Source organism: Acanthochromis polyacanthus, chromosome 9, assembly GCF_021347895.1.
Source record: "Acanthochromis polyacanthus isolate Apoly-LR-REF ecotype Palm Island chromosome 9, KAUST_Apoly_ChrSc, whole genome shotgun sequence".
NCBI classification, from domain to species: Eukaryota; Metazoa; Chordata; class Actinopteri; family Pomacentridae; genus Acanthochromis; species Acanthochromis polyacanthus.
Window position 1 is genome coordinate 7,145,318 of NC_067121.1, and position 12,026 is coordinate 7,157,343.

At 41.9% G+C, this 12,026-nt stretch overlaps 1 protein-coding gene across 2 annotated transcripts in view; it reads left to right on the forward strand.

Moving 5' to 3' along the window:
* The window catches only part of LOC127535335 (zinc finger protein 239-like), a 46,967-nt gene that overhangs the window by 1,179 nt on the left and 33,762 nt on the right, over positions 1 to 12,026 (forward strand). Inside the window, exons 3-4 of one of the 2 annotated variants that reach the window (XM_051953143.1) lie at positions 661 to 1,397; positions 2,309 to 2,455. In XM_051953143.1, the coding sequence (XP_051809103.1) occupies positions 661 to 1,382 (722 nt within the window). In that variant the 3' untranslated portion in view covers positions 1,383 to 1,397; positions 2,309 to 2,455. Of the gene's footprint in view, positions 1 to 660; positions 1,398 to 2,308; positions 2,456 to 12,026 lie in introns of those variants that run through there. The other variant, XM_051953144.1, reaches the window with a different exon arrangement.

Here is a 12,026-nt window from a genome sequence, read left to right on the forward strand (position 1 = left end):
AGGGTGAATCAAATTGCAAATATTCTGATCAATATTTTGGTTTGACTAATAATGTTTTTAAAAGTCAAGTTTCAAATCAATATTCATTATTCACTGTGTAATAGATTTACAGCATCTAATGTAACATTACCACAGAAACCACCATCCAATGTGTGACTGTCACACTAAGAGGACACATGAATCTGTAAAACTGTGAACTCAAAGTCTAAACTGGGGTCAGATGTGCTGCAAATAATTAATAAATATGATGAGACTGCTTTGGTCTGTTGAACCACATATTATAAAGCAATCAGTGAGCATAGACAGCCTCTTAAAACATCAGCCCCTTCACAATAAAACTGAACAACCGTATCCATCTTATTTAGTAACTTTACCTCACATGTCCTGAATTGTAACCTTTGTGATTTGCTAAGTGCATTTTTTCATTTTGTAATTTCCTATCAAAATTGGTTCATTGTTCATCCCTCATGATTTAACTAAATCATGCCGTCATCACAGTGTAAAAGTCAGACTTCTGGGTGGATGTGTGGAATGCCCTGCTTAGAGAGTTGCTACCACAAAACAGAATCTGGATAAGATGAAGAGCATCAACAGATGGAAGTGCGTATTTAACTAGCATCACATTAGTAACATTTTTCTTGTGTCCCTTTGTCCATCCAGAACTCCCGCTGCAACAGATCTGTAAGGAGGAGGAGGTTCCTGCTGAGCAGAATGTCTGTAACCAGGAGAGGAACTCCAGTGTGGACCAGGAGGATCCAGAGCCTCCACAGATGAAAGAGGAACACATGGAAATCTGCACCAATCTGGACCAGGAGAACCCAGAGCCTCCACAGCTCAAAGAGGAACAAGAGGAACTCGGCAACAGTGTGGACCAGGAGAACCCAGAGCCTCCACAGCTCAAAGAGGAACAAGAGGAACTCGGCAACAGTGTGGACCAGGAGAACCCAGAGCCTCCACAGATGAAAGAGGAACATGAGGAACTCTGCACCAGTCTGGACCAGGAGAACCCAGAGCCTCCACAGATGAAAGAGGAACAAGAGGAACTCTGCAACAGTCTGGACCAGGAGAACCCAGAGCCTCCACAGATGAAAGAGGAACATGAGGAACTCTGCAACAGTCTGGACCAGGAGAACCCAGAGCCTCTACAGCTCAAAGAGGAACAAGAGGAACTCTGCAACAGTCTGGACAGACAGCAGTCTGGACAGACGGCAGCAGCAGATACGAGTCAGAAAGCAGATAGCTTTATGCTAGTTCAGTACAAGTCTAAATGTGAAGAATTGGCAAGAGAAAATTCAGTATCTCTGAAGACACAATTGGCCCTTATGAAGAAGCGACTGATTGTCACCGCAGACCATTTAATATCACCAAGAATCTCCAAATAAAGTTACACAGAATAGGTATGTAAAACTGTGTTGCTGTGATGGAAGTAACTAATTAGTGTGATTCATGTAGGATCCTTATCAGCCTTATATGACAGTTATTTTGAAGACTGTCATAAATGGCATGAGTGCATCCCTTTCCTAAACATGTGATATTAAACCCACAGTGTGCATAGTCTCAGGGGAAACCGGCTTGAATTCTTACAAAGCAGTCATGTTTCTTTTAGGTTCACTGATATGTGGGAACAGGTGTACTTTGGAAGAGTCTTTTTTTTCTTGTTGGCTTTTTTCATTCATAGTATTTATCTATCCTCCAGTACTTTTAAAATCAAACTTGTCTTAAAGTCTGTCCTAATGTGCTTGTCAGCAGATGCACCTGTAATGTTACCAATAGCTGAGCTGTTCATACTCTGATCAGAACTGGCTTCCCTTCCTGACTTCTGCTGCTTTCAGCATATTTAGATTTAGTATCAGAGATTTAAAGTGTCTTGACATTTTTTTATGAATATCTTTTTAACTCTGAGATTCTCTTTGCTTAAACTGACGTGATCAGCTGATGCTTTGAATAGAGGAGACATCTTATTCTATTGCAATAGTTGGAACTACAGTCCTCTCTGATTTTACAGCAGTGTTACAGAGTAGTGGTTGTTATGCCTTTTGAAATGATTATCGTTGAGTGCAATCAGCTGTTTTCTGTCACAGCTGACAAGTGTAATTATCAGCACGGTCTAAAACTAGGAAGCTGCTGTCTGAATGGTTGTATAGTGAGCTTTGTGAAGAACAGTATCAACTCAGAAGTCACTCTGACTCTGGTGCACGCAGATCATTTTTATCATTTTAACACTTTGCCAATAGTTCAGACTTGTATGTTTATGCTCAACATAGGTGTGACTGATTTTTTTTTCTCTCGTGTTTGTTTTTCCCTCCAGACCTTCAACAGCAACATATTTATGAGGAGCAGGAGGTTGTCAGTGATCACCTACTCCGTAACCAAGAGAGGAACTTCTGCTTGGATCAGAAGGATCTAGAGTCTCGACAGATTAAAGAAGCACAGGAGAAACGCTACCTCAGCCGAGACCAGGACATTCCAAAACTTCCACAGATTAAAGAGCAACAAAAGGAACTCTACTGCAGTCAGGAGAGAGAGCAGCTTGATGCCTTAAAGGGGATTTCTGAAGAAAGTGATCACAGTGAACCAGAACCTCCAAAATGGTAAGAACAAACTTCTTTCTTTTTTTTTCTGGGTATAAAGGTTACAACATGGTTGAGCCACAGTAAATGCCTAGGGTTAGGGTTATTCATTATTATTATTCTATATTTGCTGTGGATATTCCATTTGCTTATATTGCTAACCCTAACCCTATATTAATATTGTGATTGCAGTGTTGCCAAGCCCATTCCCAACCGCCACTACCTCCTGTGCCCGGTCTGCAACAAGAGCCAGGACTGCCTCTCTGTGCATCTGGAACGGACCTGCATGAAGCAGACCAGCAAAGACGAAAGGGCTAAAGTTGTGGAAAAGGCCAAAGAAGAGGCTAGTGTGCTGCTGAGGTCTGGGCGCGTTTATACCTACCAGCTCCTCCAGGACATTTTGGGAGCCAAAGACCCCCTCAAGAGGTATGTGGCAAAAACAATTAGATTCAGATTCAGATTCAGATAAACTTTATTTATCCCCGAGGGGCAATTAAGGTGCATATGAGCAGCAGGACGTTCCAAAAATAGACAGGGTTTTCACAGAAGAATAGGATAAAAAAGAATGAAATAGAATAAAATTTAGAATATACAGTTTAGAATATTAGTTTAATCAATCATTTCTTCTTTCAATGAATGAACAGTGCTAACTGTTTCTTGTTTTTAATTTTAAAGGCTGATTGAGGAGCTGCAAAGGAGGAACAGCGTGGTCACCAATGTGCCATCCGCAGTTCCATCCACCGCCGCCCAGCTCCCTGATGTACAGGCCGGGCCTTCCACTGCCACGGGCCGGCCTGACTCCCCTGAGGAGTCGAGTGATGATACAAGCGAGAGCAGTGGGGAGACTTTTCAGTGGTAAGAGCTCATTCACCTCAACAAACTTCTGCTGTTCACATTTCTTTGCATATGTGTGAGAGAATTGGCGTGATCTTTATCTTAACTGTAGTGTGAATTTTTCTAATTGCAGCAATCGCAACCCGGAGTGGAAGATTAACAAGAGGGCGCGGATGGCTGATCTGGGGCTCTACCAGAAGCATTCCCTCGACCATCCTCTTTTAAAAGGATTTGCAACACACCTGCGAAAGGACCTCAGCATTGAAAATTTCAAGCAGGAGGTGAACAATTCCATCAAATGCTGAATGATACATTTGTTTCAGTATAGCCATGACTGCAAAGGCATTTGCTGTAAATGTGTAACATTTGCGTTTTGTTTCTCCTCAGGTTGACAACGTGGCACGCTTCCTCTTCTTCATGGATCCTGCTGAACCCTCCCTCATGTTTGTGCGGGAACGGGAGAAGACACAGGAATACCTGCGGAAGCTTTCCGACGCCAAACTTGGCAATCGAACCCAGCTCAACTATTTGAAGAGCTTGAAGAGGTTTGTAACATTCATTTTTCTCCATGTGAATCAGAATCCTTTTATTATCATTAAGCACACGCTGTCATACATACAAGCTGTTGTCACCTGCCACAGTGTTTGATATGAACAAGTTTAGGCTCTTTGGAAAGGTCAAACTCTGAGCTTTACACTGATGTGTAACACTGAAGGATTTGCACAAGCTAGCTGGGAAAAAAAACAGACTTGCAAATATATTGAAATTCAGGGCCTCTCACAGAAACAGTTGCCCAGTTGTTGTTAAATGTGGGTAATAACTGATTGACTTGTATTTTCATTTTGCTTACAAATGTCCAATGTGTTTTTACTTTGTTGAGCAGATTCCTGAACCACCGGATCACAAATACAGACATGTTTAGGACCGACGCAGGTCTCCACAACGAGGCCAAGCAATACACGGACTTCATCGGTTCTTTGCAGAAACAACTGGCGAAGGGCATCAGCAAGGAAATCGTTGCAAAGCGGTACGTGCAATGTCTTTTGAAAAGTCTTTTCTTAACACGTGCACAAATGCAAAAGCTTGCGCAGTTTGAGTAATTTTATTTTGTACTTTCACAGTGACAGAATCATTCTTGGGGACATGACAACCACCCCACATGACTGCACAGCGGTGCTGAGGGCGGCCAAAAAAGACTTTTTGGCCATTCTCGGCAAGATCGACGATACCACACAATCCTATGACTGCCAGCTGGAGACCTCCGAGTGCCTCATTGTATTGTACTACCTCGAAGCGATTGTGGTACTGAAGCACCTGCAGAAGCCCGGGGTGGTGGAGCACATGACAGTGAGTGTTGTCCTTTGATTTTTTTATTTATGATTTTTTTCATGTGAACCCAACAGTGAGAGCATCAATTAATGGCATGGCATGTGTGTGTTTTACGCAGATTGAGGAGTGGAAAAACCGAAGCAAGCTGGATAAGGGTTTTGTTGCCATCTCTGTAAAAGAACACAAGACTGCCACACAGCAGGTGGCAGTCTTTGTTCTCTCCGCAGAAGAGGAGGCTGTAAGTTGATTTTTTTTTTTTTTTTTCCAAGATTACTCTCTCTGTAAAAATCCAGAAATCGAATCTGACGTCTGTACCTTTCTCTCCACACAGTGGTTCGACAAGTACTTTGAGTGTGTGAGGGACCAGCTGAAGACAACAAAGAGGTTCCGGGCGAGCCCAGAGGCTGAGAACGTAGAAGAAGACCCCCTGGAGCGGTTTTTCCTGTCGACATCTGGCAAACCAATTCACAACTGCTCCAATGATTTGGCCAGGCTGCACACAAAGTAAGTACATCTTTATGATGGGATAAGCTGCTACGTGTCATCTAAGTTAAATAACCTAAGAGGAGGAGGGGTGAGAGCTGTCATTTACAATTTACTCTTCACTCTCATTTTAGATACAACCTCACACCGGTGACGAGCCAAGTGGCGAGACGGATCTTTGAAACTGCCGCCAAGTGCATGCCTGATGTGGACAAAGCCATGATTGCCGACTACCTCACCCACAGCACAGCCACGGCGGAGAAACATTACCACATGAAACAAGGTGGCTACCTGATAAGGTCCCTTGAGCTCCTCGACGAGTTGAGAAGGTAAGCAGATCATTTGTTCCAAAAACAGTGTGCACACACAGTGGACTTCATTTAGCATATCAGTCTGGACACTGACCTATTTTTCTTTTTATTTGGCAGGCATGATGACAGTGAAGAAGGTCCATCCAGCCGGGCCCATCCAAAGTCCCGGAACCCAAGGATGGACTTTGAGAAAGAATGGAACAACTTCAGCAGAGAGCATCCAGTCACAGTGGATGGGAAGGTGCCCTCCCTCGTACACCGGGCCGCTGTGTCACAAGACAGCCAGAGGAAACTGTATGAGCGCTGGCTGAAAAAACAGATGAAGCTTCGGATACAGCATGCTGCCGGTATTATCTAAACCTTTGCAGAAATCTGAATATTAATCTGGACAGAAGTATTCTGTCCCAGCCTTTGCAGATTTCTGAATGGCCTGAACTAACTTTGGACGTTTCTATTCTCCCCACAGCGCAATTCCCCCGTCGGCTCCCCACAGAAAGCCGAGTGGCCGGATGGATCAGCAAGCAGGGATGGAAGCGGAACATCCCATCTGCGTCAAAGATCCTTGAAGCATGGCAGCCCACGGGTGACTTCCAGGACATTCCCACCTCTGCGGCTATTCGGAAGCTGGTAAGCTCCCAGCGGTGGAAGGGGCTGGTGATCAGTCACATCGAGGGAAAAGGAAGAGCAGTACTGACCACCCGCAGTTTCAAAGCAGGCGAAGTATTATGCGATTACCACGGGGAGGTGGTCACTTCTGACCAAACTCATGCTGCCACCAGCCTAAAGGAGACGGACTTTATGTTCTTCTATAAGAACGGGGCTGGTGAGAAATTCTGCATTGACGCGCACTTAGACAAGTGCCCCTGCCACCCGGACAGAGAGACCTTCGGCAGACTCATCAACCACTCCAGAAAGAGACCCAACATTAGGCCTCGTCTCTTCAGTCTCAAGTTTGAGAGTGGAGAAAGGGACGTGCTGCTTTTCATGGCTATAAGGGACATCAAAGCAGGAGAGGAACTCCTTTTTAATTATGGCGTCAACAGAAAAAACTACTGCGGAGAAGGACTGGATCTTGAATGGAATGATTAAGCTCTCTTCCCTTCCCTTCTCTTGCCCCTCTCCCTTTTTTGTAAATACTTGTATTTTGTCTTTTTTACATTTTTCTATTTTTTGTAAATAGTTGCATTATCATTTTTTGCATTTGTTTATTTTTTGTAAATACTTGGATTATAACTTTTTTTTACATTTTTGTAATTACTTGTACATTTTTACTGTTAATAAACCAACTTGTGATTCTGATTTTGATTCTGGTTTTGATTACTGTTTAGCATCTAGCATCACCACTGATCACTTGAGTAACAGAATGTAACATACAGTACTTCAGATTATGTTTTGATCAGCACATCAGCAGCACATATTGGTCAAAGTCTTAAAAGTGAATACATTTTTCAAGGATTTTCAGGTTTAAAGTGTACTCATTCCAATTACAGGGCCTCAAAGGAGTCCTGTATACAGCATGGAAATGAACATTCTCATAATTCCCAAACTCAACAGTAAAATGACACAATACAAATGTCATGAAATGTACTTTTTCTTGACCTGCATTGAGGATCTCAAACACAGGAAGTGCATCTGAAAGCACTGCCCTGTAACAAAAACTATATACAGTACATTGAATTTGGAAAAAATACATGGAAATGGGAGGGAAATGAATAGGATGGAAATGGAATTTGTCTTCAATTTTTACTCCTTTCATTTGTCACCCCTGGTGCTCAACTCTTAGGAGCTGTGATTAGTAGGTTTACATGTATCCGCTCGAAATTTTAAGTGGAGTCCAGCTCAGCGGACACACTGGCGTTTTGGTCGCTCCAGCAACATCATAAAAAAAAATCGTAATCATCGTAGCGCGTTCCAAACACACGATGGATGTAGTTCCAGATCACCCACTTCAGGTCAGAGAGACAGAGAGTAAAAGGCACACTTCCACTTTGTGAAATGTACTTTTTCTTGGCCTACATGGAGGATGTCTAACACAGGAAGTGTATCTGAAAGCACTGCACTGTAACAAAAACTATATACAGTACATTGAATTTGGAAAAAATACACGGAAACACACGAGGGCATTTATATCTTGCTTAGTTGGTGTTACTTTGACTGTTGCTTCTAGTGCGTAAATGGAGGATGAGGAGAAGGAGGAGGAAGAGGGCAGGGCGTGAACCTCTACCAGCTGAGCCGGTTGCTTCGGCCCAGTCATAAAGTAGACTTGGCTGGAGCCTCCGGACTGGGATAGAGTTGATTAATGCCAAGGCTCATAATGCCCTTGCTCATTGTCTCTAACGTCCGGGGTGATGGATGTTGAAGTGCTCGCCTCAGAATTTCAAGTCTCCTCCGCGGTTTCGTGAAGTACAACTTCACCTGTCTCACAGAGGAACTTGAGTCTCTGGGCCCTCTTGTGCATAAAGACGCCGTCCAGGTGGCCGGTCGCCACCGAGCGGATCTCTATGGCCTTCTTCCCCAACCCATGATGTGGTTGGAGCGAATGTAGGCCACGGAGGTGGTGGAAGTACACTGTGACAGAGAATGAAAACAACCACAGTTAGTTCTTTTCAGGTTAATATTCATATTAATATTCAACACAGAACCATCTTATAAGCTCTCAATGGCAGGCTCCACTCACCGTGGTGAATTTCAGCACTAGTATGTTACTTGTCCTTCAACACAGCACCATCTCACAGGTTCCTCTTTGGAATTTGTCTTCAAGTTTTACTCCTTTCATTTTTCACTACTGATGCTCAACTCTTAGGTTATTAGTAGGTTTACATGTATCCGCTCTGAAGTTTTAAGTGGAGTCCAGCTCAGCGGACACACTGAAGTTTTGGTTGCTCCAGTCTCATCATAATAAAAAAATCTGAATCATCGTAGCGTGTTCCTCTTCAGGTCCACGACCCTCGCTCTTGTGGTAAAAAAAAAAAAAAAAAATCTCCCTGAAAGGTTGCTGTTTGTTTCCAGTGGTATAAAATCCCATTGTTTAATTCAAGATGAAATATTCATGAAATTTTCTGAAAGAATGGGAGGACAGAAGTTTAGTCTGATAAAACTACACTTGTTCATTGTATGAAAAGCACTGTAACAGCTTTAAATGCCAGATGCTTGTCCTGACCACTGGAACCTGCCAGGGACACTTTACATAAACTTTGACAAAGATGGACAGACGGACATAGCCACATACATACATACATACTTACCCAGCCAGCCAGCCAGCCAGCCAGCCAGCCAGCCAGCCAGCCAGCCAGCCAGCCAGCCAGCCAGCCAGCCAGCCAGCCAGCCAGCCAGCCAGCTACCGAAGTGAACGCAATAACCCCGCCGACGTCGTCGGGCGTGGTTAAATATTCATCAAAATTTCTGAAATAGGAGGAAGAAAACAGTGTGTTATTTGGACACTTCAGGGAATGGCCTTTCCAAAAATATATGACATGGCTGGAAAAGTGACACAGAAAAATCCTCCCCAGCAGCACATGTGCTGAAATTTTCCCAAATGAAATTTTGACCGCTCAAATCCTGAGTAATCCATTTTTGCACCAAACTTTGTCTTGCTGAATGGCTTCAAACACTTGTGGCATCCTACAGGTGCAAAACACACAAAGTTAGAGTATTGAATAAAACAGACCACCTATCGCAGTAAGAGCAATGTAAACAGTTGCATGTTGACTTTAAGGATTCAACAATCAAAATAAAAGTTTAATAATTACATATTGAAAAATAAGTTGGAATATTTTTAATTTACCTCTGTATGCCCATGCCCGACAAAGCCTCCACATTTTGGCGTTGCAGGGACATCCGATGACAGGCAAAGCAGAGCTGCTCTGTAAACTTGATATCCTGTCAAAGAGCCGTCTTCCAAAATTACACCATGCCAAAGTTGCTGGAGCTCATCAACCAAAGGGTCTAAGAAAACATTTATGTTTAGTGATGGCTCCTTTGGACCAGGTATTAGTCCAACAAGAATCATATTCTCTTCTTTAAAACGGTCCTCACGAGGTAGATTCAAAATAACCAAGTAGATGGCTCCAACTGAATAAGGTGCATTTTTGAAAGGTTGGAACCAGTCCACATTCAACATAAGGGCCAAATTATTTGGCTCTGCTAAAAAAGGCTTGCCATCCACATACTGGTAATCCTGCCGTACTTTTCTAATCAAATACATCTCCTAACACACCCTCAGGTATTTTACGCTTCCGCCATTCTTCACATTTCGCTTCATTTCCAGGTCTTTTTACAATTGCTTGAAGAGACTGTACAACACTCTTGTAACAGTATGACCGTATTGGATAGACATATTCTTTACCAAGGGAAGATCTAGACTTTCTTAACAGATCAGAAGCACATTTCTTCCTTAGTGCAGATCTCTTCTGTGGGTGGTTATGGAATGGTATGTAACTGCAAGGCTTGCATGCCTTTGTACCATCCCATCTTAGTTCATAAGTTTCAGTTGGTACGTATACGGTCATACGTCTTGGGCAAACCACATATTGTAAGAAATCATCACGAAGGATGCCTGTCCATTTCCTCAGGGAGAATAAAGTCTTTGGGATGCTGCTTGCAAAGGCAGTCAGTGAATCAACGGCAAGAACATTTCCGAGCATCCACATGAACTGTCTGATGCACAAAAGAAGTGATGTGATGGCATTATCAGAAATCTTGAAGGTGATTTGCCATGACAAAATCATCATGGCAAAAACTTTCATCAACATGTCTTCTGGTTTTGTTGAAGACTGCGCACTTCCATGTCCCTCTCCCTCTTCCATGTTAAGAAAGACATCACTCTGCTCATCTGCAGGGATTTCGCCTTCTTCCTCCTCCTCAGTTACTGTGTCATCCTATACAAATGTAAAGAAGAAATCAATATCAAATCAAACAAATCAATAAATAATGATATTATGGTGCAGTGCAAAATACAGTTCCAAACATTAAGAATAATCACAATTAATAAAGGACACAGGGGGACAACTGAACCTTCTTTCTATTCAGTTCCTACTTTAGTTTGTATGGTATGTTTGTATGGTCAGTTCAGGAGGCCAGAAATACTACACAGATGTGTAAATGAATAGAAATTTAAAATAATTTCTAGATCTGGTTGTTTTGATCATAAAGTGAAATATTAGATTGTTCAGTTCCAGATATCTGTGACTAAATGTTTTGCACCTTTTGCAGAGAAACAGTGATCTGTAAGTTGTAATGTGTAAATGATAAAATGAGACATAATATTATTTTTCTAAAGACATTTCAGATTGTTCATAATGCTTGGCAAAAAGACAATTAAATGTGAACATGTAATGTACTTTGTTGCACTAAAACAAAGGGGACAATTAGGAGTTGTACTTATTTATAGGTTATTATGCTGGGCTTTTACTGGTCCTGTCCACTGGAGATCAAACTGACCTGTATGTAGCCCCTGAACTAAAATGAGTTTGAAACCCCTGCATTAAAACAACGACCATAATCACGCACATGAATACACCATTTGGAAGTCAAAAGCCAGCAGTACAAGCCATTTAACTCTCAAGTGACCACAATCACGCACATGAATACGACCATTTGGAAGTCAAAAGCCTGCAGTACAAGCCATTTAACTCTCAAGTGACCACAATCACGCACATGAATACGACCATTTGGAAGTCAAAAGCCAGCAGTACAAGCAGTTTAACTCTCAAGTGACCACAATCACGCACATGAATACGACCATTTGGAAGTCAAAAGCCAGTAGTACAAGCAGTTTCAATTTTAAACTTCATCACATGCAGAGGCTAAATGAAAGTTTTTTAAAGTGCTTCTTAAACAGCTTGTTTTTGAGGAATGAATCAAATCAACATATACTTTATTAATCACGATGGAAACTGAAGTAATGTGGTCACTAACAATGATTTTTTTTTTGCGCTAAACATAACTCCAGGAACAGATAACACTGTATGTAACTGTAGCTGTGTTTCATGCTTACCACATAACATACCCAAATTATGTATAATATTGTCTTACTATAATATTGCTTACTTTATATGGAAATGATATCAAATGTAACCTATTATACCCTCCAATGTAAGTGGTGTGTTAATATAAGCTACTGCAACTTAATTATCAGATACATTATGTCTGCAATACAAACTAAAAAGAAAATCAAAACAATGATTTCTAATGTAAAAAGGTTGATTCATTTTAAATATAGCTCCACATATTCCTCAGTGTATCAACTTACTAAGTTTGGAGCACTGAGAACAAAAATGAGGGTTTAATAATAAACAAGTCAGCATTTTCTTGTCTCCGTTTGACTGACTTCATTAGTCCCTGAAATTTTTTGGTAAGAAAAAAAAGTAACTTGAATGTATTAAGCTACTTTGGCCATATTGCTGTAGCTTAGCTTGCTACATTTCTGTGGGTCTTAGCTTCAGTGTAGTAAAGCTTGATTTAACACGGAGTAGCTGGTAGCGTACCTCATTACAGTTTC